We start from the raw sequence: 27,998 nt of genomic DNA, 5'->3' as shown, positions 1-27,998 counted from the left end.
TTTAGATACTGCGTGCCGGCGTGTCGTGATTGTTCTTTTTTTATTATTATTTTCGTTCACAACAGCAGCGGAGCACTTTCTTGTCTTCATTCAGCCAAAGAGAGGGACGTTTTGACGCACCACCATATAACAAAATAAATAGACAGACAAGCACACCTTTGACTGGAACATTGTCTAGGAAGAAGATAACAAGAAACAAGTAGTCAGTTAAATAGGCGCCAAGATTACTGTTTGTGGGTGCTTAGCGAATTAGTCCGTTCTCGGGAGGTAAACGTGCGGCACATGCATCGGTAGATGTGGAGACGTGCACTTGTAGAAAAATAGAAAGGGCCTAAATAGGAAGGAAAAAAAAAAACTACTTGGGTCAGTGAGCTTGGTAGCGCAATGGTCATAGTTTGTCATGGCGATAGCTGCAAGGTTATAATCCCCCAAAGAACATAAAGAAAGTCCACAGCGAGAAAGTTGCGTTTCGTTCTTACTCTTGAGAGCTTCCAGGCTGGCTCCGGTTATCTTTGGTAGTCAAAGTATTGTGTGTGTGCAAAACAAAAAGTCCCATGTCAAGACGTTTGCGCAGGGTCTCTAGAGCAAGTAAGTAGTCCGTATTCCGTTTACGGCACTTCGACTTGCTAGAAGGATGTGCCTGGTCTCAGGAGCGCCTGCGGTCTAGCGCTGGGTCACTTTCCGCAACGCCGAGCTGACGTTTGGAAACGCGACCTGCGCTGCGCACAAGTTGCTCGTCTGACTACTTTTGCTTTTTTATGATGTTATGGCCTTTCGCAAACTTTAAGAACCACACCGCGCAGAAAAAATCAACAAAAAGAAAATATTTCATTAACAAAAGTGGACTAGTATATAGACAAAGGTGCAACGCGTAAGTCATTTCTCCTTGAACGCTGAAGTGTGGTTATTGGTGTTAAACAGGTAAGGTGTGCACGTTTTCTTTTTTTTTCATTTGTGGAGTTGCTTTGAGGGTGAGGGGCTGATCCTCAAACGAGCCGAGTCGATGTGTTGGCACACTGTGGAGAGAAAACTCATCTGACGAGAAATCTTGGCTGATCAAATGCTGCCTTTGTGTCCCAGTTGGAAGACGTGCGGTGTCACTTAGCACTATGCGCACCGGAGCGGGATGTCTTTTTTGCTTTTGTTTAGATACATGAGGAATCTGGGAGACGCTGCCAGAATCGTCAGCCACCCACAAGGAAATTGAAGGCACTCCCCACCAGAGACGCTGGTTCTTGAGGTCTCGTGGTACAGGTATCCACACACATTCGCGAGCGCATGCACTCCCTAATTCGCATACACACCGGGACGGATCCTAGTTTCGAGGGTTAGTCTACGTACACGCACACAGACTGCGTAAAATAACTTTCCCGCTTGAAGGAGTGAGAAAGCGGCTCCATGCCGATGGCGGGTTGGCGAGGCAATCAGTCCGAGGGAGGGCGGGTGAACATATTTACAAGGGGAACGAGGAAGAGTTCCAGGCAAGAGGCGGAGGCACATTTCGGTTGAGGTTTTCTGTGTCACACCCAACACAGTCGCGATCACTTGATGACCGACCAAACACGAATCGGCCACCTGAATAAAAAAAAAAGCGAAAACAGGCACGGAAGAGGTGCTTGTTTTCTCTCGAGCTCCGATGCGACTGGGGAAGAGCCGTCCAGGACTTTGGGCCGGTGCTGTCTTTACCGTGGCTATCACACGTTCCCCGGTGATCCGAAAGCTCTGCATGCTGGCTGCCTTACTTGGGGGCGCTTGGAAGAAAGCATGGACACTGCCTTCGCCATTTCGTGACTCGATGCGATGGAGGTCTGCTTTTCCGCGTTCCGCCCAGGAGGTCGTTGCGTTGCACAGCGAGAAAAATACGCAATTCTTAGCGCGGCCTTAACCGGATTTTTAGGCCATGTTTTGACCGCGTCACCAGTTCCGCGACGAGGTGAATTTTATCCCTGAAGTCAACGGATTGGATGCAAAAGTTCCGCAGTACAGAGCACAAGACCACCTTCTCTTCCATGAGGGCGAACTTCTGACCTGCGAACAGAGAAACTGGTGAGCCGTTTGCCTGGTTTCTGTGGTGACGGGACATGCACATGGCAAGTGACGCTTGATCACAATGCACGTCATACCACCCACAGTTTCGTTTCCTAACTCACCATCGGCCTTGAGATACGTAAGCAATATGGCAATTGCCAACTGTGACACCGGGCAACTAGAGAAAAGGACTATCGGGCGTAGAAATTAGAAAGATTGAAAAAGAAAAGTGTTCTTTGCGACTAGAAAACCGCTTATATCAGAGAATAATATCATACACACCAATTTCATGCATGCTAAGGCTATTGATTGATATATGCGTCTCTTTCGCGCATGCTTTAGCGATTAGCGCACTGCTTGGGCGCTTTGTTTCATCTTTCACGGTATAACCCAAAGCAGCGCTCTAAACTTCTGACTGCGCTAATACCTCCAGTTTCAATTTAATTTCGCAACTATATTCAGAAATAGATTTCATTAGCTAGACAAGATACGTCCATTCTTTCTTATGCACTTGTGTTCTTGTGAATGCGTCGCGTAGAAAATCCCATGATAGTCGTCACAGGCCACAGTGATAAAAAAAAAAATATCAGTGCTTTACATCCCCAGACGTCTGGAGACTGTATATACAAGATGGAACACACCTATTTAAATCTGATGAAAGCAAGCCTTATGCGCGACGTCCAATAGATAACATATGTGCTTGCGCGCTTTTGTTTTCCTCAATGCTATTAGTTATATGCGTCACCCCATTATTTACTTACCTATGCAGTTGCGCGGTCCGGCCGAGAACGGTACATAGGCGAACGGATGCCTTCCAACACAGTTCTCGGGCCGGAATCTGTCTGGGTCGAACACCTCTGGGTTGGGAAATATCTCCTTGTCTCGATGGAGCATGAATGTGAAGAGGAAACACGTCGTGCCCCGGGGGACCGTGTAGCCGTCTGGTGGGGAGCGAGCGAAGAGAAATTATCAAAATCATTTTATACGAAGAACCCAATGTTTGCCATCAGTTTCCTTCGACTGATAGAGCTATGAATGACCGGCTACTGCGACAGGCTTGAAATAAAGTTGGCATATCATTATCGGGCCCTCAATGCAGTGCTCATCTTTAAATATCACCAGCTCTTCTGAACTTCGTTGTTGATTTGATTTTGTTTAACCAAAATAACAAAAAGGGAACAGATTATCTTCACAAATGGCACAATCATGTACCAGTCGCCGCTGGGACGTTTGCGGCACCCGCTGGAGTGCACCGTTGCCGTAGTACTCGAATATCAGCAGGTGTTTTGAAGTTGGCTCTTGACCGACCACACGTCTTTGACTCCGTACATATTACAAATTGTAGCTATAACCCAGCTGCTTTGACACACTCAATTCTTGCGCTATATGTTTCATTTGTCTGTAGCAAGCCGTGGCGTCGGCCACATGCCAAAAATATGGCGTCCAAGTCTGCATCAGGGAAGGCATACCAACAACGGCACCCACAGGTCAGGCGACCATAAAACGTTGTTGCATTTCTCGTTAATCGCCACGGCGTTATACAGCTGCACAGCCATTAATAAAACCCGATTTTATAAGGTGGCTTCCTGCCCTTTTTTACTACAACGGGCATGTAACGGCGTAACACAGGGTCATGTACTTTTATTTACTTTCCCCTACGTTATATGCTTCGTGTTATAGGCGGACATTGCTCGGTTCAACTTGAATACTGCACAATACTACGCATAACGTTTTCATTTCAAACTCGAGTGCTCGTTAAGTATGCAGATTTCAAGCATATCTGCGGAATGACAGTGAGCTTCGTCTTATAGGTATACCCCTCAATAACTACAGAGAGGGAGGTCGCTGACTAGAGACTTTTATTAGAGCACTCTAGCAGAAATTATGACCTATTTGAGGATGGATAAGGCTCGATCACTATTAAAAACCTCTATGTTGTTGATTTTGAAATTTGAAGTAGTACTTGGAGACGTTAAGAGCGTACAAAAAGGGCTAAAGGAGGAGCCTCCTCTGAACCGTCTTTCAACTGTCATATTTGCATGCGGAAATAACAGAGGAGAGCTCTATTTCGCCATCAACAGTGTACCGTTCTTCAACTTGCAGGAGTCGCAGAATGTCACGTCAGCCTCACACGGATTGCCTCCTCTCCGAGAAGAGGCCTCTCACGGAGGTTCTCCCCCCTCGCCGAACGTAGCTGCCCTCACTCTTATTCAAGCACGTGTTCTGACAAGAGGTACTTTTCCGCTGCGTTTTACACAACCTACGAATTTTCACCGAGGACAGCTGTGAACATATGAGTAGCGCAAATGCCAGGCCCTCACTATCTTCATAGGCTTAAAAGAAAAATATTTTACTTACTCACTACCACGTCTTCCATTAGCTCTCTTCCAATGAATGGCACTGACGGAAATAGTCGCTGTGATTCCTGAAAAGGGAAAGAAATCGGCACGAAAACCATCAATTAGCAACTCAATTAAGAGGAAAATCAGAGGCGCATATGTAATTTATTCTTTACTTCGTGCAAACAGGGCTGTTTGATAAAACTTTATTTTCTAGTTACCCTTTCACGGCTTCCCAGGTGAAGGAGAGCGTCAGGAAACTACGGCGTGAAAATGCAAAGCTCGCAAATTATGCCTGAAGCATATATCAAGGTGTCCAGTTTTGGTTTCCAGTGATAACGTGACAAGACTAAATACATCTGGTCGTACGGTGGAGATTGAAACAGATGTAGCTATCTTTGTCACCTTTTTGGCAGCTGCAACTATTTATGTACTGCATCATATGTTTGCCGCTCGAAATTAGGGCAAAACACCCATCGAAGTCTGCTTTCTTCCTAGTTGAATTATATCTATAATCTGCCTCAGCCACGCACCCTCTGACGGGGAAATTTGTATGCTATCAACTGCTATGCTTACAATTCCTGGCCCCATTTCTGCAGTTTATGGTTCGTCGAGTTCCTGCCTCGTGTGAGCGCTATGTTGAACTTTAGGTTACAGCGGTTGGAGCTGCAAAAGGCACAATAAGACAGCAGCATTTCCCTGTTGTATAGCCGACGGAAAGCAAAAGGTATCTTGTCTATGCGTAGGCGTTTCACAATTAATATTTTAAAGCAATAAAAATAAAGCGTGTTTCAAGAAAACTGAGTGGTAAGTTTAAATAGAAAAACGACAAACAAGCACCTTCAGAGCGCACTCGAGGTATTTCATTTCTTTCAGGTCGTCAGGAGTGATGGCACGCTCTCTATCCTCTCCGAAGATTGCATCCAGCTCCTCGTGAATCTTCTGCTGAACGTCCGTGTAGAGTCCAATAAGGTACATTGCCCATGAGATACCCATGGCCGTCGTGTCGTGACCCTGACGGAACGAGAACAGAGCAAGGCGGACATTGTCTACTACTGCAGTTATTCGTGAGTGTAGGACTAATGTACTTTGTCACCAATATGCTGTTGAACACCGCCATAGCCCATTTTCTTCAGCTTTGGGTTCAGCGCATTGCATGATATATCAGAGATTGAGTTTAAATTAATATTTGGGCTTACACTTAACGATTGAACGTACCGGTGATAGTATCTATCTGTAAAAAAGCAGAATAAGTAGCTAAAAACGTTGGAATTTTTGTTATATGAGTGGATTATTTAGCCATAACCGAGAAAGGACCGATGCCAATAAAAAGTGCAAGTGGCTGTCAGACCTGCCTGTTCAATTGGCTTCACCACTTATGCATCCCAAGAGAGCTGGTCAGACGTAAGTTAAATATAAAGAGAACATGCAGTTCTTAGCAACTTGCCACTTTTTAATATGTATGCCATGCAGTTTTTGATTATTGGTACAAGCATGGCCGTGGGTTGATCTGGGGCAGAAAGGCGTGTCTTCTTTATTTTTTTTGATCAAAGGTATCTCACTAATAAATTTAGTTTAAATATTCTAGATAACTCTCATTGCAACTTCATGAGGCCATGCACAGGAAGCCTTCTCAGCTGAGTAGTTTCGTCCAGGTCAGACGTCTGGGCGAGGTGTGTGAGCAAAGGCTTCCTGCCTCGGTCTAAATCTACAAGCAAAGGTACCATTTATATGAGCCATGTGTTCTGTCGATCACTGTACATGGCCAGTATCACAGGATGTGCTACCAGCTACTTCCCACGAAGAAGGCTTGTGGCTGCTTCAGATTTTTCTTGGAAAAGGAGTCGCATTAACAGTCCTTGACGCGGCGCAGTTATTGTCAATGTGATACACGCTTAGAGAAAGATGGCAGCTCCACTAAAATTGTGGCCTGCTTCTAGGGACGATACTACCTCGAACATGAAGGTGTCTACTTCTTCCCGGATGTCCTCTTCCGTGAGACTGCTATCCTGGATGTGATGGCTTAGCAGGAGGTCCAGGAAGGCCTGTCGTCTTTTTTGTCCGATCACTGGTTCTCCGATCGTGAGGCCGTCAAGAAGCTTCTGTTCAAGAAGTTCGGCCTTTCTTTCACGTATCACCTGCAATATTAGTGTTATTCAGATTAAGTGTGCTAACAGTATAAGCGGCATGGTTTGTACAACCGTTGGGTAATTTCATTTCTCTTTGTCATTGTCGCCTGACATAAGTTGCATCCCCAGGGCACCCAAGGAACCTTAGAAGTGAGTCGTTTTGCGGACATGGATCATTACTAAAAAAGCCTTACCGCCCGTAAGTGGTACAGGCGACTTCTTGTCACACAACATAGATACAGGACAAAACAAAAATACCCAATTCTAATGCCGTTACCAGATGGTAACTAGCTTCTTAAAGTTCACATGCACGCAACAAATTACCCATGCCTACAACTTTGGTCAAGTCGGAAATTATTCCTTATTTGAAGAAAAAACACGCCTACCGATGACAGTATTGCCACTAGATGTCTCTATTAAGAGAAACTGCATGTCAACTTGAATAGCACATGCCAGATGCTAAAAGTATGGAAAACTGATCCCATGTGTATGGAGGCAACTAAATAAACGTGGATTACTTAGAATGAACTTGGATAAACTTGCAATAAAAACAGCGCAACTTGGATTAAATGGCATATATTATACTATTAATCTAACCGCAAACACAAAAGATCGAAGTTTCCATCTAATGTTACAGACTGGCGGCATTGCCTCACTCTCGCGCGATGTCCTTACCTTTCTGGTGAAGTTGTGCAGCTGCGCAAGGTTGTCCTTGAACTTCCTCCCAAATGAGGACATGTAGAAGACGTAGTTTGGCCATAGCCATGGCCTCATCACTCTTGCCATGAAGGTCTCGCCCACTCTTAAAAAGAAGAAGCGCGGCATAAAAGAAAGAGAAATCTATGGTCACATCTCGAACACCAAAACCGCACTTTCTCACCGCAAGCGTTCCCTCATTTATTTTATTGTTCGGAATAAGTAACGCGTAAGAACAGATGGCAAAACCATGTTTGATATCAACAAAGGATTCATTGCTGTCCATACATGTGCAGTTGATACTAAAAATATTCATCTTGAATCATGAATTATAAACGAATCGCTTATGTCAGAACTAAATGACGCTCCACTTTTTTCTTCCTACGTGGTTTTAAACAAGCTACAACAGACGATCGTTCGTTGGGGCAAAGTCGAACACAAGAATACCTGTTCGTGCCCTACTGAGCTATTTGACATAGCATAGCCTACATAAATGCGTCAAGAGTGGCTCGTCACTGGCGAAGTGCACAAAATTTTTCACCTATGCATGGTGATTTATTCATTTGTTGACTTACTTTTTAATGATGGCAGCGCAAAAGAGTGGCAATGCACTACTGCCGCGTGTCTAAATAACAAAACGCTTTTTCTTGAAACCCTTTTATACCCCGTCCTGCAGGCAGTTTGTTTTCCCAAGTCCATACGCATCAACCCTTCAGAGTGCCATCGAAATCCCGAATTGTAACTGAGTACAGCTCAACAATCAGACGTAGCGTGGCCAACAATGAGGCTTAGCATCTATAAATGTGAACTACGAGTTCTATCTGCAGTTACTCAAGTTGCTATATAAAATGCCGATGTCACAAGCTATTCCTAGTATCCTCGCGCTATGGACATTCAGGCAAGAGCTGAAAGGCTTTGTCGCCTTGCTCAGCATTCACCGAAATACATTTCTCTGCATACTTCACTACTCGCAAGACACCCTTTTGTCGCATTTACGCGCCTGCGAAATAAGCAGTGGTCGCAACAAGCACCTTCACATCCACTGTAGCTCTATATTCTTCAAACGGCGCGGCATATACATAAATAAAGAACGCTGCAAGAACTATTATATCCTGGTCCTGTGCAGAATTAAAGTCCTGGTTCTGTGCATACGATAAAGGAAGTGAGGTCAGGTTTCCTTTCTTACATGCAAGAACCAGCATACACGCTTCTATTCGCTTTTGTCCGCGAAGAACTTGAAAGGTTTGAGAATAAGAATTACTTTCTTTTTGTTCCTAATGTAATATTGGGGGATTAGACAGTCCCTATCTATAATAACAAGACAGACGTACCGTTATGTGACTCAATCCTCCGGAATTCTGTTCATAATCTTAGGGCTCCGTCTGACTAGTCTAAATTGCAATTTCGTAAAAGAGATGACATTGAGAAAACTGCAGTCACAATGCACTTGTAGCATAACCATTCTCGCGCACGCCTACGTTCATAGCTACATATCGTTAGTGTAATGGGTTCCACGGTCTGGTGCCAAGATTATGAAACCGTTTAACACGTGTAAGAACCTTCATTTTATCATATCGTTTTACAAGTACCAACAGAACGTAACATAAATAAATCTGCAGCCCTATAAAACTAAAAGAAATGAATATAACGCGATCCATATTAAGTGAGGCACGCTTAACACAGGCTCAATATTTGGTTCGACCTTCGGCTTTTTATTTAGTTGAAATATGCTGGCTTCGCTTACGACTGGTTTGTGTTAAAAAGAGGGATAAGGTAAGAACATGCACTTTGTGTCTTGAAATACTTACTCGTACAAGGAGCGAACGTAGTGAGAATTACTGTTTAATTGAGCATCAACCTTCACCCCCATTGCAGTCTCTGAAAAGTACGAAGATAATGCGTATGTCAGCATTTAACAGTAAGCAAACACTAATTACCACATACTGTCAACGAACAGTATTGCTTTTTATTCATCAAACCAAATTTCTTCCGCTACACTCTAAACCGTCGTTAACGTCTGGAAATCAGGTTACAAAGCTTTGCGAGTACATAACGAATGCCCGGGCATGTGCAGCTCTAATCGACTGTGACTTGACACAGCATGCATACGAGTCAGTTTTTGCACGGAATACAATGCATTACAAAGTCCGCAGTGCCATTGTGGCTACGCTGAAGAAGATGTGCACCAACCCCTTCTCGAGTTTCCAAGAGAAGAAACTAAAGGTGAACGCTGGGGACAGAATAAAGGTTAGTAGACTATCGATCACTCACGCTTAAAAAATCTTTGGCCCATGGCCAACATGACAGTTCCAAAAAAAGCAGATGTATTTTAATTTTTTTTTTGCTGTGTAAGATACAAAACTCTTAGGTTCAAATTAAACACTGTTTCAGCGCACTGTTACAATTATATAGATATAGCAGGTCATATGTGTTTAGTCCTAACTTCAGTTCCTCGCATGAAGCTATGTAGTTATGTATTGAGTTAAGTAGTTACACCTGCGTGTGTTAAACATCTCGCCGGCAAAAGTTAACATTTGTGAGCGTGTTCTTGGCCCTTTTTGTATTTTCAGTGATTTACAAAACTGCGTATGTTTCTGAGTGTCCTTGTACTCCCTTCTGTGCATTCCTGTACTGTCCCTACCTTGAACCGGTACGACGGTTGAAAAAACGAGCTATACGTACGATAACTTTCTCGCGATACTATGAACAAAGCAAACCGCTATTTCCTATGCTAAAAATCTTGCCTTTTGATTTCGTACGGAAATTAAGATTAGCCACACGTATTAAAAATGTTATAAGACACAACGAGCCATTCCTATTTCGTTACTCTGCACCCCACAACACCACACTAGGATTCAAACTTTTGGTAACTTAGATATCCCGCCAATAAAAAGCGCCTGTGGCAAACGACTGCTACAGTATGCTAGAGCGAATGGGTACGGAATGGTATTCCGCATTATATAAAAAACTTGCACAACTTGTTGAGAGCAATGAAAAAGTATTATTTGAAAGTTATTCTCTCTGCTTCTTGACCTGATACTTATATTGTCTTTTTGTTAAACCACGTACAGCTATTATTTCATCAGGTTTTTCTTGTGTTTATTGCGACGTGTTGCGATTTTCCTGCTCTCTTTGCTAACTTTTCAAAAAACCTGGCGTGCTTGCTCAGTGGCTATGGTGTTGGGCTGCTAAGCAGGAGGTTGCGAGATCGAATCTCGGCCACAGCGGTCGCATTTCAATGGGTGCGAAATGCGAAAACACCCATGTACTTGGATTTAGGTGCACGTTAAGGAACCCCAGGTGGTAAACATTTCCGAAGCCCCCACTACGGCGTGTCTCATAATCAGAAAATGGTTTTGGCACGTAAAACCTTATAATTTAATTTTAACTTTTCTAAAACACTAATAATAATACCTATAAATAAGTTTTCATTTTTCAAATCCATGTACTACTATTACTCATAATTCCTTTATCTATTGCAAAGTGTTGTACCTTTAAAGCCTTTGTCAATATATTTGAAACTCTTTACAAGCATTATTTTATAACATCTTCCTATAAGTATATTTTGAAATGGTTCCCGTACTAGCCAATGGCTATGGGACCATACAGATTGTGCGTATCTTGTATAATGAAATGTATGTGTTTGTAATAAAGAAAGAAAGAAAGAAAGAAAGAAAGTGGAAATTTGTTACACGTTCATGCTCTAAGAGTGGATTCATTGTTTTTTTATGGTTCTGGTCCCTTGATTTTTCGTTCGTCTAGTCACGTGAAGTAGCCGGTGGTACTAAACGTGCCATACCTTCCTTTAAATTCACATGAAAAAATAAATAAAATAAAGCAACAAGTACACTGTACACTGTGTCATCTATCCCTAATTCTGTGACATTGCCTTCATTTCAATAGGCATTCCTTTATAAAGCACTTAAGCACCTTCTTCGCCAACGTCTACGACAAGCGAGTTCAGCTCAAAAAAAGAAAAAAGAAAGGTAAAGTAAGGGCACCCGTTCTCTTTTACCTTTCTGCTGCCAACTGACTAGGAACGACAAACGCGCTGCGACTGCGGGTTGAGTGTCGGGGGCCAGCTCACCACAGATGATGTCGAGCGTGCAGAGTGTGACCAGAGGAACAATGTCGATGTACTTTTTGTTCTGCTGCTCCTTGAGGTTTTTCACGAATATCACGGCCTGCTCATTGAACACCGGAATGAAGTCCTCCAGTATCCGAAAGTGGAAGGCCGGTGTTAGCATCTTTCTTCTCCGCCGCCATTTGTTGCCTGAACTGGGAGACCGCGGGGCACATCAGACAGCCGCACTTTTCGCACATACAGGCATAGGCAGGCGCAACGAATTTCAGCAATTAAAAAGAGAGAGAGAGCCTCGTTTGGTTCAAGTGGAGTAGCATATTCGAATTTCTGAAATTCAAGTTGTACTTTACTTCAGCATTCCTTTTTGTACAAAGAAAGACAGACGAAACCGGTAAAAGGAGACCTCATTTGTCAGCCTTCTATTCGATGTTTCCCGTGCAATGCAATTCGACCAACAACATGTTGATTCTCAAAGAATTCTCAAGGGCTCCCCCGTTTTGACGAAATAGCATATGCTGGAGCTCACTTTATATGAGATACGACTAGTCCTGGCGGTGTTTTGCTCTTTCGTCTTTAAAAGAAAGATGCGTATTTTCACGTGTACAAAGCCCCATGTTCCTGCTCCTCGCTAGCGGATATGAGAATGACCAAATCGTGATCCAACTATATAAAAAAAAGTATTCTTATAGAAAGCTGTAAAAATGTGAAACATCATTTTGAACAGGAGAATGCATCGTGGTCGTGAATTGAAGAATGTCATTTATTTGGACACTCTCGCGTGGATAGCTTGTTACGGCGATTTCTCGCCCCCCTCCCTTCCAGTTCGACAAAAAGCACCTGATAAACATACGTGCGTCGGCCTCCTTATGTATTCTCAGCTTCCATTACCGTAAGCTCCAACACTGCTTCCGGTGCGGCTACTCCGCACGTGACAGCGCATGCGATTACAGCACAATATGAAGTCGCACTGCCCGTTTATTGTGACCCTCTTGGAGTGAACACAAAAAGAGAATTAATAGTGAGAATTCTGACAAATTACACATCTTAAATATATATTAGTGAGAATGTTAATAGTTTCTCGTTTCTGGTTAATCATTTTGTTATTGCATTTCAAGAAATGTCAGGAAAAAGATTTCTCACCTTGTTAATAAACCTGTGCCCAACCAGGGGTGTAATAATGTGTAGTCAAAAGATTTATCTAAAACGGTATTACTACTTAATATGACCTGAAAAAGTGGAAGGAAAAAAGCACGTTAGTGAATCGGCCCGTGCAGAGCGGAAAACGACCAGCACAGTGGCCGCGACGTGGCGTCATGAAGCAACTCACCTCTACTGTTTCTGCTTTGAAGAAAGATACCACAGGCCTGAACCCCAGCCAGAACCTGAAGATTCTGTCTTTGTCGTGTATTTGTGCTAACCCGCACATGGTCTGCAGCAGCACTGTAAAAAAACAAAGCAAAAATCGATGGTGAATTTAAATCCACGGTGCGTGGAATAAACGCGTAGGAAAAAAAGCTTAATTTTAGGTCATGCTGGGAGTGGCTGGAATGCGGAACGAAAGACGAGGAAGAACAAAAATGCATGATGGAACGCACTTCCTTGTCTTGGTCTGTGGTACATTCTCAATGCAACTTTTAAGTGCATTCCCCCCTCGTTGAAAGTGTGGTCTACAAAATGGTAGCTTCAATTTATGCGAGTACTATAGCATAACGAGTACATCTGTGCAAGGTGCTACAGCATTGACTGAACGGGTACAACGTCTGCTTGGTCTGTTCGCACCTTGTTAAATTACGAGCCATAATATGTAGCACTAGTTTGAGTTTGGTGGCTTTAAAATGTATGACACAATGCGAGTATGACTGAAATATTGCAGTTATTTTTATAAAGTACTTCTTCGGAACCAAAATAAAATGATTGTTTTACCGGGAAGCCACCTTTTCCTCAGCAGGGAAAAGCAGTTCCTACACGACTAAAAAAAAACGCACAAAAGAGTATTTGCAAAATAAGAAGTTACCACAACCACCAAAGCTGACTATCTGCGAAGTCCGTTATTTACGCGTCACCATTCATTTTCTACGCCATTCGTTTCTAGTGCGTCACATTTCGCAACCACTGTGGCCGATCATGCTACGCAACATTGTCACCCGTATACAGTTTCCACGTGTTCGGCGTGTAAACATTAGTAGGTTACAGAGCTGGAGGGGCTGAACGCATATGTCCCACAGACAACCGTGTTGGATCTAATGCAGCGCTAGAGGATGCCTCACTTTGTTGTTTGTAACCACGTTCGATGTCATGACCGTTCACAACTCCTCACGCTTCTCTGCACAATGTCGTTCAGATTACAATGCACAGATTTGCCAGGAATAACTTTAACACCTTTTCAGAACGGTAAGGATTGCACGTGCACACAAACATCCAAACAAAACACGCAAGGGCGAGCTTCTTGTGACTGTACAGCATGCGTTCAAGAAGAGGCAAACATTGGCACTTTTGTGAAGGAAACAAACCTAGCTCGTATTCACGCCACACATCGATCAGAACATTCATGCTTCGTTTTCAGAAAAAAAATGAGAAGACGCTTAAAGCACGTTCCTGTTGCTTATGTGAAAAGCAGCGTATTGAAAGTCTTCGCCTGCCACTGTGGGTACGGCGTTCTGCTGCTGAACAGGAGGCCGCAGGTTCGATTCCCGGCCACGGCGGCCGCATTTCGATTACAAGTGAAACGGTCGTGTAATCAGGCTTGCGTGCTCACTATAGAATTACATGTGGTCAAAAATTAAACGGTAGTCCTCCACTACGGCGTCTCTCATAACCCACTGTGCAGTCTCAAAATGCCAAAACACCACAATTATATTTTATTTAGGCCTTCGTAGGCTCTACGCAGCAACATTCCGAACCTGGATGACATGCGCTATGCAAACCCATAATTATAGATATAGTCGGATGCTGCCATAACTGTAAGCATGGCTGTAGATGGTGCCTGAGAGCAGGTGCACACACGAATTGCTCGTTATTATATGATCAAGGTGTACTGATGATGCTCATCGCTACTGTTACTTCATTCACGGTGACGGAGCACTTTAGTAAAGTAAACACCTTCTTTACCTATTTCTAGTAGCACCATGCAGTCTCTTTTTTTTTCAACCATGTAATTATCGAGCTAATCCGATCACCCGGTGACTATTACGATGGACAAGCGCAAAAAAAAAAAAGACAACCGCACATGAACGCATACATTCCACTCACTATCGTCTAATTCACTGATGGAGTTTGATGTCCCAAAGCAAGATAGTCGTTATCAGAGAGGCCTTAGCGGAGAGCTCCATTTAGACGAGACCACCTGTAGTTCTTTAACCTGTACCCGAAGCGCAGTAAAAGCGCTTTCTGGCATTCTGCCCTATGCGGCAGGCGCGGCTTGGAGTCGTACCCGCGACCTGTTGCTCAGCAGAAGAGCACCATAGCCACTGTGCCATTGATGCGGGTCTCTCACTGTTCGCTACCGTTATTCATTGCTGTGCTTCATCAAATAAGCATGGCAACTGTGCCCTGAATGAAATAAGCATGGCTTAGTTTGATGCATTTCCCGATTTAGTTGCAACCCTTTTGCAGGAACAGCTGTTATTCCATCGGCTTCTGAGCGCCATTCAATGTTTAGTGGCAGCATTCTACGGTTTCAAAAAAGCTGAACATTGCTGTACGTTAAGTATAAACACGTCTCTCTTGGTTCTTTCAGAAAAAAAAAAGAAAAGTAGTTTACGAGGCTTCTGTCGAACAGAGCATGCTTTGTCAGGGATGCTAACCGTCCAGGTTACTCATGTTACGAAGCACTATTATGAAAAAATGGGGGCCCGCAATTAACTTGGTGGCCGGGCAAAATGTCGGATGCTGACTGCCGCGAGATAGCTTGTGAGCAAGAGTTTAGTAACACCTGCTAATGTGCGAACATGAAAAATTGGCAAAAAATGTTCGGCCACCAAACCAAGAAGGTAGGGGGGCGGGGGTTACCACGTGTTTATTTAAAGCTTTCTCTGAGCCCACGCATTTTGTTGAATACGTACGTACTTTATTTACGATGGCTTAGCTTTAGACGCAGCACAGAAGTAACAGCGGCAATGTTGGAACAACCGAGACTCACAAATACGGAAGTCTTCATATATATATATATATATATATATATATATATATATATATATATATATATATATATATATATATATATATATATATATATATATATATATATATAGATAGATACGTATATTGTAGTGTTAGTAATTCAGCGACATCGCAGTTGCAGGTTTAGACCACTGCAGGAACTCGTATTTATCAACTTGCTTAAAGCAAGCGCACTTCCTGGACCCTTTAGCGATAGAAAAACTCCCCACAGGACGTTCAAAAAGCAACGAGTGAAACATATATTCATTTTTTTTACGAAAAAGATTTTTCGTCAAACTTGGCGCATCATTCGTTAAATCGTAAAACGATCTCAAATTCGTAAAGTTTTAGAATAATTTAGGAGAGCTGGCAGGTATGGTTTAGCATAGACATTGAACACCTGTGCGCGAGTAGGAGCTTCCCGAAAGCTCGGCACGCTGTCCGGGCTTCGGCTACCAGAATGTCTTTTGTCTATGGATCCGCGGCGGTATTTCAGAAGCTACGGTATTTCACGGCTGCAGCACAAGGTTGAGGTCAAGAATTATAGCGATGTTCAGTCACTATAGTGACTGAAGGTTCTAAATATGCGAAAATGGCAAAAAAATATATTATCTTCTTGTTTTTGTACGACCACTCTCAAGTCAAGCGTACAGAAGGGTATTAGCGAATTGCATGACGGTCGAAGATTTATGACGCAGCGCTTTAGGCCGCTTCGATGCTGGCGCTCCCGACCTACCACTTGCACATGAATCGTTTGTGTACACACCACAGTATGCGACTGTTCAAGTCGAAGTCCCCAGACGCAAAGCCTATGCAGCCACAATCCCTGTTGTTTGTTGCGTATCAAGCTGTACGTCATTGGAGGTGTTGTTCCTGAGTAACGGATCTGATACGGCGAAGTACTATGCACTTAAACATGACGCCGATAAACGAAACCGCTACTTGGCGCGTGGATTTGTTCGTTTCTGGAGGCGCAAAGCGACAATGGTTGCTGAACTGTGCACAGTGGTACTCGAGCGAAGCCCAATCTTGAGCATTACTTCTGCAAACATTTGCTCGGTGTAAGACATGGGTTGGTAAATAACGCGAAGGGCTGCATGATATTGTGGCTGGTTAGCTCAGTCATTGGCTCAGGACTGCGGACTCTGTGTGCGGAATAGACGGGATGCAACGACCTCTATTAAAAGTAAAATAAATAAGAAATCAATGAATGTAGCGTCTGGGGTAGGTGAAGAATTTTTTGGAACGCAGGGTCCACAGTAGCAGCACTGACTTGAATGGGCGCCCTTTGAGAACTCTGAGTCGGTCCTTTTAAACTTGTATTTGTTTAAGACATGTGCTACATCACATGACTGACGAGATGGAATAAAACCCCTGTATTGGGGCTTGACAAAGCTCCCATCTCCCCAAAGTAGATCAGGCAGTGGCATGCCGACGGATGATCTACTCGACAAGTATACAGGAAACAGTACATTCCGCTAATACAGTAATGACGTACGGAAATCCAAAACTAAACATAACGCCAGCAACTTTTGGTACATCAGGAAGAAATCAGAAACAAATTTTCTTGATGTTTCGACAAGAAATGTATTTAATAGACAAATCATTTAAGCAATGGTTATTAAGAGTTAAAGGAAGAGCATATTTCCATGCTTGCATTCTATGATTTGTGTGTGGCTGTGGGACATACCGTAATTCGTGGTCTCGTAGTGTGTAGTGGACTGGGTTCCACTGTAGATTCCCAGTTTGGGGTAAAAAAGTAATTCTGTGCTGATAGTGTGACTTATAAAAGCAAAAGATACGCATGGGATAAAGAACACCTACTTTCTTAACACCTAAATTTGAATAGTATAGCTTTAAACATAAAGCCTCAACAAATTGTCATGATGACTCCTGCTTTCAAACGTGGCTCATAGGAAACAACTAATGCAAGCAGTTACATTGGACATTGTTGCACAATGCCGAACAACCGGCTATAGTGATTGATATTCACTCCGGATTCAGGTTTTCATTCCCAGAAAAAGCAAGCACTCGAGCAAAGTAATGCCTTTACTAAGGAATAAAGCATCCTCGGAAAAGAAAAAGGCGTCTTATTCAATTATTCGATATTCTCAAGAGAACGACAACTGAAGACTATCAATGTTATAAGCTAGTTTCTCGACCACCACTAGGCGCCGTTTCTCTTCGTTCTCGCGGCAAACGCTAGGATGCGCACGGTTGACGTGATCTTATTGAAACTTGTTAGATATAAAAGCTTCATACTGAATGACAGCTGTAAAGAGCAGCTAAACTAAGCTGACTCAGGACACTTGCATACAATTTCGATACGCAATGTGTGATAATTACGATGACCACTAGGGTGGCATTCAGGACATAAATTTGTTGGCTTTGGAACATTGTTTTTAGCACCAGAAGCACTGAGGATCTGAATGCAAATAAGTGCGAGTTTTTACAGCGTGTCTTGGCGGATACAATCCAATGGCCCGGTGCTATACGACCATTTGTGTGGAACATCCATCGTTTTCTTGTCATTTTGCAGTGATGCAGAAATCAGGAACATATGGCAGTGAAAATCTTACGGTTATTATGATGTTTTCTTCATGATCACTGGAAGTTTCGCCGAACAAAAAGCTGTTAACTCAAAACGCCGCATCAACTACGATGTCCTTGTACTTGAATAGGAATTCTTCCAGCCCTAAGACTGTTTGTCAACATCTCCATGAAATGGAATTGAATTAATCATAGAGTCTCGCTGAATACGCTTCTTGATGCCTTTAACAGCGACCACCTAGTCCAATAAGGAACAGACAGTTTTATTGAAGACAGTGCAGTGGGGATGGAGACCTTGATGCTTCTTTTTTGGCATGGTATTTCGCCGCCAGTAAACATGCGTAATTGATTGAATAAAGAAGTAATGATTCAGTACTGACTAGTAAACTTGATTCTATAATGCCTTTAACATAATATTGCAATTGCAAAATTCAAGCCGCTCAGTTCAAATCCAGCTCATTCAACAGGAATCCTAAGACTAGCATTAGTTTCAATATACTATTACTGTACATACTTGCGGAAGAATACACCGGCGTCGCGCATACAACCGCGATAACTGCTAAGGGTACTTCAGTAAAATTTTCTGTACTCTGGTATGATCATAACTTTTTTTTCGTCGCTTCGCCTGTGCAGAAATAGCCAGAAAAGAACACTTGTCCCTGCCCAGATGTCAACCGCTGTGTTCCAATGGTGCCTTCATCGTGCGCCCACTCTCATTGTTCGTCGTTGATTGTCGTTGTCTTCGTCATCATGCAAACGCTGGCCATCGTCGACGTCGTGTCATTGTCCATATTCCTGCCACCACTGTTGTCGGACCACCTACCGTTGCTTTTTATGCCAAATAAAGCGATTTTTTCCCCAGTGATCCTCTGTCGTTTTTTTTTTTACCCGCACTGTCTTCGTTGCGCACTGCGAGACGTAACTACGTGGAAGAACAATTCTGCGATTCATTTAGGGGTCGGATATCTGAAATCTGGCGATATTCTCAGGATTTAAACTATGTCAACATACCTTGCACTCTGACCATTGCAATTTCGGAACTGAAACATGTTCAATAAAACAGTTATTAAAATATTTAGCTAATATTATTACCCATTCTCTGATTATCGCACACACAGGAAAAGTCAGTCATTATTACAGCCGGCACAAATAATCCTTTATTAAAACAAAGACATCATTATCTTGATTGTGCGCATTAAAAAAAATTTGTCCCTTCCTCAAAGCAGGCGGCATCGACTCTACATGTTTCGGGCTTCGTCGTATTACCTTCATGTGCGTCACAAGAATAAATCGCTGCCATTGAACGGGTTCGTGCGTTACCATAAACGGTAGCAGCAGAAACAGGTTACATAAATACGGGAGCAAGAAAAAAAAAAGTGGACGGATCGATCGACAAAGAGGACCGACCCAGCTCAGCATGCATGTGGCGCGCTAACGTTTTTTAGTGTATTTGCAGGCACACGACTTGGTGTGTTTTTTCATGCTACAGAAGAAAAACGTTTGACTCCTGTTGACTGTGACGATATCCAAAAGACATCTACTTCGTGTGCAAACAGCACATTTTGCAACCTCGATAAAAGGTTGAAACCCTCTCGTGAAACCCTCTCGTAGTGAGAAACACATGCTGCCAGCTGCTACCAATCCTTGTATGCGTAGGACAACGTCCTTGAATAATTAGTCTTTAGACGTGACGGTAATCATTCAATGCGTGAAAAAAAAGGGCCTGACAATTTTCTAACGCAAGCTGCAATTTTAGGTTCCACAATGAGTTTAGTTCATGTGAGGTGACACAGTCGAAAGGGATATATTTTAAACTACTAACATAGTGGTGGAAAAAAAAAGTCACGGCGGTTTTCTTCGAGGTTTCTTCGAGATTTGAGAGAGAGAGAGAGAGAGCAAATGATAAATGAAAGGTAGGGAGGTTAATATGGACTGAGCCCGGTTGGCTACCCTAAACTGGGGAAAGGGAAACGGGGACGGGAAAGGCAACGGGTCCCCGTTCGAGATTTGAACTACTAACGGTGCGTACGGGGCAAATGCCCGTGAAATAAATCGATTAAATACCATACTACTACCATTATGAGCATTCATTTATTCGTGTCTTTATTTCCAAACAAGTAGGATAGCTGTAAGGGTAAATGTATTATGAAGAGCTTTTCAAAACTAATAGACACGGCCTCAATAACAGCTGCAGGTAAACAATTCCAGTCTTTACTGATAAGTAACAAAGAAAAAAAACAATTTTGTTACACATTTTTGTTCTTTTTTGTCGTTAGAAGAAGTGGATAAATAACTTTCACGCTATTCGTGCCCAACGCCCATGTGACACAAAGATCGTCTATCACAACAAGTACATTAATGTATTACAGCAACGATTTCAGGCTACACTCCTGAGTATTGTCATCGTGAAGGTTATCGTAGTGGCGGTTCGGCCATTTTAGTAAAATCTTCATTGTCATATAAACGTCGCCATGATCTTTTTTTTCGTCATTGCCTCTGTGAATCAGTATGGCTAGAAGTAGAGAGTAATAACCTGCAGCTGCCTACCAAACGTAACATCATAATTGCATGCATTTATCGCTCACCTTCTTCCTCTTACATCGAATTTTGTAAAGAATTTGAGCAGTTACTAAACACAGTCACTGATGAAAACAAGGATATTGTGATATGTGGTGACATTAACATCAACATTATCAGCCCTGACAGTCAATGTTGCTCTGAGTACTTACGTACTTATCTTAGCTGCGGTCTCTCCTCACAAATTACAGCTCCAACGAGGTGTGAAATAGGCGGACCTAATACTTTAATTGACCATGTACTGTCTAGCATACCTACTGATCTTAGCACAGCTGGAATAGTGGAATATGCTGTAACAGACCATTACCCTATATTTTATTGCATAGGTTCCGTAACGCCTTTTCAACCAGCAAAATATGTCAGGACTTTCTTTGATTCTAATAAATTCACTGGTATGATTCGTGCAATTGACTGGGCTGACGTGCTTGAAGAGCAATGTGGCGAAAGGGCTTTTGAATCTTTTTTCGCAAAAATATCTGAATGCTCTAACTTATGCACAAGTAACACTATGGTGACGCGTTGGTTTAGCTCACCAAGAAAGCCTTGGATTAGTGATTCTTTATTGCGGTCCATTAAAAAAAGAGATAATCTTCGTAAGAAACTTAAAGTCCAGCCATTCAATAATGCGTTGCGATTGCGCTTCCACACATATTCAAATGTTCTAACAGCCACTTTAAAAAATGTCAAGCGTAATTACTACGAAAATAAAATTAGAAAAAATGGAAGTGATACCAGACGAAACTGGCAGGTTATTAAAGAATTCTTAAACATCAGTACAACTAAAAATCGCATATCGTGTATGAACCACAATTCTGCTAATATTACTGACCCTCAAGACATAGCTAATGTTTTCAGTGACCATTTTAGTATTGCAGACGGTAGTCAGCCTGATTCAACGTTACTTAGTTTTCCGCGCTGTTCTCATTCATTTTACCTGTTCCCCACAACATCTCTGGAAGTATATAACACTATCAATTCTCTTAAAACTACCGGTCCGGGCCTCGACTTGATACGTCCCTCTAGCATTAAGCTTGTGTCTAACGAAATCTCACCTGCGTTAGCACATATAGTAAATAGACTATTTATAGATGGCATCTTTCCTAACCGCCTCAAGACAGGTAAAATAATCCCAGTATTTAAAAAAGGTGACCATAAGTGCACAAGTAATTATCGTCCTATCTGCATTTTGTCTTTCTTTAGTAAGGTCATCGAAAAACTTATACATAATCGCTTAACTAAATACTTATCCAAATTTAATCTTTTAACTCCTGATCAATTTGGTTTTCGTGACAATTTTTCAACTGAATTAGCGCTTATTACATTTACTGAGAGGGTCAAATTAGCCATCGATCAAGGCCTATTAGTTGGTGCTCTCTTTATTGATTTCACGAAGGCGTTTGATACAATTAACCATCGTATTCTTTTAAGTAAACTTGAATCATATGGCATTTCTGGACCGCCTTTACAAATAATTCGCAACTACCTAATTAACCGACAATATATAGTCGAATTTAATGGTGTCTTGTCCTCTTCAAAAACTGTAAATACAGGTGTCCCCCAGGGATCAATACTTGGGCCACTTTTATTTCTCATATTCATTAATGACTTGCCAGACATATTAACACATGCGCACTGCCTTCTTTACGCTGATGACACCACCATTTTCGCATCTGATAAAAATTTATTTGCATTGCAGGATAAACTTAACGCTGACCTAAGGAATGTTCATTCATGGTGTGTAAAAAACAAGCTAACCATTAACCCATCTAAGACAACATTTATGGTATTCCATTCTTCAAAATCTTTGCACATTGATTCTATTGTAGTGTCTCTAAATAATAATGTATTTGCAAGATCCACGTCTACTAAATTTCTTGGTGTAGTACTAGATGAAAACCTAAAGTTCCAGTGTCATATTCAATCACTTATTCAAAAAATCTAATTTGGTATTCACATCATAATAAAAACTCGCTCTTTTTTCCAGCAAACCATTCTCATGTCTTTATATTACGCGTATATACACAGTCATCTCTCATACTGCCTGTCATCTTGGGGTAATACATATACCACACATCTTCATCAGTTAGAAGTTTTGCAAAAGCAGGCATTACGATTAATTGCATTCCAATCGCATACATCTCCCTCTGCTCCAATATTCCGTTCCCTAAATGTTTTACCTTTACGCATGTTATTCAATCATAAGCTGTCGCTACTTATGTTTCGTCTTATAAATACCCAGTTTAATATTCCAGGTTTTAGTCGCTCTAGCCTCATCAATTATAACAACACAAGATTTTCAGCTCAACTCAATCTTCTTCTTCCAAAAGCAAGAACTAACTATGGGAAATTTACCGTCGCGTTTTCAGGCGTTTCTGTTTGGAATTCTATACCATCTGACATGAAGACATCTACATTATTATCATTCAAACGTAGAACGAAGGAGCATTTTATGAACACTTTATCTGACTCGTAGCATAATTTAACAATCCTAGAATTATTTAGTATGTTGTTCACTTTACCATTACGCAATGTACTTTTCAATTACCGAGTTACTAAATTTTGCCTTAAATGATACGTCTCCTCGTTGTTAGCTTTACGTGCCATTTATCCTCGTTTTAATTGTTGCATGTTATCTTTAAGATTTCTTCAATTATTTTTTCTTCTTAACTCTGTGAATATACCTGTGATATTGTTAACAGATTTTTTTTCTATCTTATCGTTTATTTCCAATGTAGAAACTGTATAATATATCACATGACTCACTGTTTGCCTCGATCCTACTATCCCCTTTTCATGTTTTGTTAGGAGGTCCCCCCGACAGTTGTTACTTCGGGACCTCCGAATGTTGTACTTATACCCATCTTGTATTTCTTTTGTCAAAAAATAAATATTGATATTGATTGATTTCGATCAGTTCGAACGCATGCATTGCCTCTCAAAGGAACGGTTTCCCACGCCGGGTCAACACTAGGCACTGCTTGCACCCATGGGATAGAAGCTAATTATTTCTGCAGACGGATTGCAGTGTACAAGTCTGGCTCCCGATTTGAGAACAGGCTCATTTTCTAGATAAATAGTTTACATAAAAAAATTTACTTTTTTTTACTAATTTACTTCGTACGTGGAAAGCCTCTGAATGAAGACGTGGCGACGTCATTATACATTTACTTCCTAAGAAAGGCGAAGGCGGAGAGCGGCGTGGCGGCTGCGGCGACGAGCCCAGTCCAGAGCGAGAACGCGTGTTCTAGACTCCGAACTCGCGCCAGATGCGGATGCACGGCGCTGACGACTATTGAGTAGTCATCATTGAGTACGAGTAGTCGTAAAGATAAAGATGACACCACACCCTCCAAGCTGTACGATTGCCTACACCTGCCGTCTCCTGCTTGACCTGCAGAGGAAGATAACGAAACATCGCGGCCTTTCCGCAAAACACAATGTCATCGAAGCGCGCTCTCTCGCTAGTCCTCTGCAAACGGTAAGAGTGCAATCGGCCCATTTGTTGCGCCTGAGACGGCAAACATTGGAAACAAATACGCTTCCTCCTTGGACAAAAGCAAAAAAAGAGAGAATTATTTTCTATTGACTGTCGGGATCAAACCCAGGCCGTTGTACCACGGCACAGCTGACGCCAGGTACTCTCAATCACTGGCTTGAGTTTGTGTATGCTATAATGGCGCGCGACGCAGCAATTAAGTAATAATTAGATTCTGTGAATGCACGGGACATTGGCAACGTATTGGTCACCATGATATGGCAGGTGCAAAAGGTGAAGGAGAACAAATTGAAGATTTTATCGCAAAATTCGTTTCTTATGTACACGTGCCGGCGATGAAAGTGCCGAAGTCAGGCATTCGATACTGCAAATGCATAGCTGCTTACGCCCTGCAACATCACAATGTCGCTGCGAACTCTTACATCTTCTGATCGAGTGAAACAATGAACGCAGTGCACTCCATAATCATCCTGCTAGTCTCTCAGAGCTTATGGCTAAAATCTTTACGCCGTAATCAAAATATTTAACTGACTTTAATACTCGTTCCGATACAGTATATAGTCATCCTGTAATGTGAAACATAGAATAGAGTCACACCGCTAATGGGGCTGAAGTAAAGAGGCACTTCACGCCTACAAAGTAAACTTCCTGAATATGGAATGCGTCAAACCTTCGGTGTTCCAATTCATGGTTGGAGAATCACGGAAGAGCCCTGTACGCAACTTTAAAACAAAAATGCAAGAGATACTATTTCGAGAGACTTGCACTTAAAATAAAAGTTCAGCCGAGCACTTTATTAAACCGGGACTCCTCTTTCTTTGTCGCAAACATAATTCACATGCAAAAGCCATTCAGTCAATCTTATTCAAGTATTTTGTGACGTCGCATACCATGTTTGGCATCATACCGACCGCAGTGACCCCAAAGCATAGCATCAAAGAGGACAACGTCGTCGACTAGTCTGTCTTTCAATAAAAACACTCAGTGAGTGCCCTTCCACTCCGTGAAGGAGGATGACCAACGAAGCTGTGTATGCAGGCCCCTTAATGGTCAACTGCACCTCCGCCGCGAGTTGGCACGGCATCGCAATATCGTCGCGATCGGCCCACGTATCGGAAGTGCTTAACGCCTGCTTTAACTCCGCCGCGGGTCGGCCCGGTATTGCACTATCTTCGGGATCGGCCCACGTATGGAGAGTGCTTAACGCCTGCGTCACTTCCACCGCGGGTCGGCCCAGCATTTCACTATCTTGGGGAGTTTTTTTTTCAATACGCGGACACGATAGTGGGAAAAGTAGCCCCTGACAGCTTCGCTGTGAAAAATGCCAGTATTAATGCGAAGCATTCTTATCGAGTACAGCAGGACATTTTCTTCCATCTTCCCGACCGTTTTCGTGGGCCGATCCCGAAGGTCGTGCAGTCACGGCTCTTGTCTTCCGAAGAAAAGCGCGTCGGGGCTCCTCAACAAGTAAAAGGAAAGGGTTGTGGAAGCAGGTGGGTGGGAGCCTTGGCTGGGGGGCCCCCCTGCCTGCTTTCACAACACTGTCCTTGTACAGTAAACTCTTATCAATTCAATTCAACAAGTGGGGATTGTTCTACGGCACTCAATGAAAAAAAAAGCTTTTAAAATTGCTCATGTGCAGGGGCGTGATCGAGCCCACACCCCAAGTGTTTCTCCACGCACAGAAGCCCGACGCTTTAACGCGCTGCGCCTCGAATGCTTTAGCCGAAGAAGCCTCTCACCCTGCAGCCGAGTTCGAAGTACGTAAGAGTAAGCGCGCCGATGCCGCTCGTCGTCGTTACACTGCTCAGGCGCCTGAGGCCCGCGCTGGCCCTACTGGAACGAAAACGGATTGCCGAAAATGAACGCTACGTCGCCCAAACCCAGTACACGAAGTTTCTTCGAAGTAATAAAAGATTTCATCTTCAACAATCGTTGTGCCATTCTCGCCGCACATACCACCAGTTTGCACACAGGCTACAACTGCGGTCACCGTTTCGCTCCTTAGGATTAACACGGCTCGTGAGAACCCTTCTTATCAGCAAACAACAATTATTCGCATCACGTCGCGCTCAAATGGAGTTGCAGCTGCAGGAATTATCATCTAACCTTACTTGACAAAAGGAACGGATAGCGAGCTGTTAGAGCCTCGCGTCTGGATAATGTCGCTCATGAAGTCCTTGCATGTTGAGGAAAGACAAAATAAAGTTTTTCGCCACACTGTACGGATGTCTAGGGCTTCATTATTCCAAATGATTGACCACTAGGTGAATATTCGCTATTCCTAAGAAAAAAAGGCAGCCTACTGAACGCAGCGTATTTGCCTAGCCAAGCTCTAGCGAAAGACCTCGTGAAGCCGAACTTTGATTATACAACATGCACTGGCCGGTTTCTTTTGCACAAGTCGGTGTTCAGTATTAGTTTTGCACAAGCTATATAAATCAACCAGTCTTTACTCAGCGAACCCGCGAGGCAGCACGGCGGCCTAGAAATGTTCGCGTTCTCCTCTAAATGAGGGAATGTTCTGACGATAGCACTTGTGCCCCTTTCCATTCCCGTTGTACTGCTGAACCACCGTTTTTTCTAGTCCTGAAGTCTACAATACCGGGAGCATCCTGGAGCAGAGCTTCAAGAGAGCGCAAGTGGGGTTACTCACCCTTTTGCGCTCGTACTTAAAGCTGACGTACTCCAGTACTATTTCGCTCTGCTGTAATAACCATTTTATGGCATGCTGTCACGTTATATGAAAAAGCGTTAAGAAAAATAGGAATGAATAGTAATATTCCGCTACACAGGCGAAGGTGTAGCCCACGGTAAGGCCACTTTTCAGGGTTCATGGCATTCGGTTGCTCACGATGAAGGTCTACATGAGAGGGCAACGCAATGTGATTGTCAACCCGCGCGCAACGAGATAGCTCCAAGGGAAATCCTGGCCGCAGCTCTTATTAATTACTCAAGCAGAGACCCCTACAAGGCGTTCTTCTCGCTGTCTCCGAAAGGCTTTTCTTGTACACTCGTGCAGGCTGCGTAAACTTCGTTGAGCTCGTTGCTTCATTGAGACAAATTATTTTCGCCTCAACGGTCTCCTCACTCGCTTTAATTGTCTAGCCTGTATCTGTCATCTAGATGAATGTAGACAACGAGACCAATGACTACATGCAGACCTGTAAATTGTGTTGGAAATGTGCAAGGCCGAAAATGATAGTTAAGTGCCATTTGGGTAGATCGTAGTGTACAATGCTTCTGCGGCAAATCGCATAAATGTAATTTCTTTCTTTTTTGAATGTGGAAGTTGAGTCAGTAACGCATCAATCTGCCGAGTCAGAAGACGAGGTTGTGTAGATCAGGGGCAGTGCTTGGGTGTCGGGGCTAGTTAAGCTGCCCATACCCTGTCGTGCAGGCACGATGTGTCACTCTCACTGATTGCATCACATGATCTCTTTCTTTTCTTTTTTGTTACCTTGTGTTTATTTTAATATGAACCATTATTATGATCTATCTTCGGGCTTCTTCATACATTCAATTGGGTAGCCTTAATCGCAGCCTTAATAATAATAATAATAATAATAATAATAATAATAATAATAATAATAATAATAATAATAAATGCAGAATAGTGGGTTTCAAATCCTTGCCCTCAGACGAGCAACCCGATGCTCTACCAATTATGCCACCGACCCAAGCATAGCTCGAAAAGTGTACCAGTTCTTTTATGGCACAAGGCTATCCTGTTCTATCAGGCGCTTGGCGCAATTAGCGCCAATTATGAAAGTAAGCGCGTGACACTCTTTTCCCTCTCGTGATAGTTAGCTCTTTGAGACGCTATGCGGCTATGGGATATTGCACCAACTTCGGAATCGGCCCAGTTCAGCCAAGACGAAACACCCAGCAGGTGATGCATCCACTTCACTGGCACGTAGTGCGTGCGAGTGTTTCTTCGT

General features: G+C 42.8%; 1 protein-coding gene and 1 long non-coding RNA gene across 2 annotated transcripts in view; one reads left to right on the top strand and one right to left on the bottom strand.

Annotated features, from left to right (window-relative positions):
• The window catches only part of LOC135912489 (uncharacterized), a 35,143-nt gene extending 29,761 nt beyond the window's left edge, over positions 1-5,382 (top strand). Inside the window, exons 3-4 of the long non-coding RNA XR_010567690.1 lie at positions 4,132-4,261; positions 5,244-5,382. This is a non-coding gene — a long non-coding RNA (uncharacterized lncRNA). The remainder of the gene's footprint in view (positions 1-4,131; positions 4,262-5,243) is intronic.
• The window catches only part of LOC135912487 (cytochrome P450 4c3-like), a 90,706-nt gene continuing 62,731 nt past the window's right edge, over positions 24-27,998 (bottom strand). Inside the window, exons 2-11 of the mRNA XM_065444929.2 lie at positions 12,604-12,716; positions 12,417-12,502; positions 11,280-11,470; positions 9,001-9,070; positions 7,172-7,298; positions 6,320-6,505; positions 5,208-5,381; positions 4,387-4,453; positions 2,790-2,969; positions 24-2,028 (exon numbers count right to left, since the gene is read on the bottom strand). Coding sequence (XP_065301001.1) covers positions 1,871-2,028; positions 2,790-2,969; positions 4,387-4,453; positions 5,208-5,381; positions 6,320-6,505; positions 7,172-7,298; positions 9,001-9,070; positions 11,280-11,470; positions 12,417-12,502; positions 12,604-12,716 — 1,352 coding nt within the window. The 3' untranslated portion in view covers positions 24-1,870. The remainder of the gene's footprint in view (positions 2,029-2,789; positions 2,970-4,386; positions 4,454-5,207; positions 5,382-6,319; positions 6,506-7,171; positions 7,299-9,000; positions 9,071-11,279; positions 11,471-12,416; positions 12,503-12,603; positions 12,717-27,998) is intronic.

Source organism: Dermacentor albipictus, chromosome 1, assembly GCF_038994185.2.
Source record: "Dermacentor albipictus isolate Rhodes 1998 colony chromosome 1, USDA_Dalb.pri_finalv2, whole genome shotgun sequence".
Classification (NCBI taxonomy): Eukaryota; Metazoa; Arthropoda; class Arachnida; order Ixodida; family Ixodidae; genus Dermacentor; species Dermacentor albipictus.
This window is presented reverse-complemented; position numbering and strand designations above follow the sequence as displayed.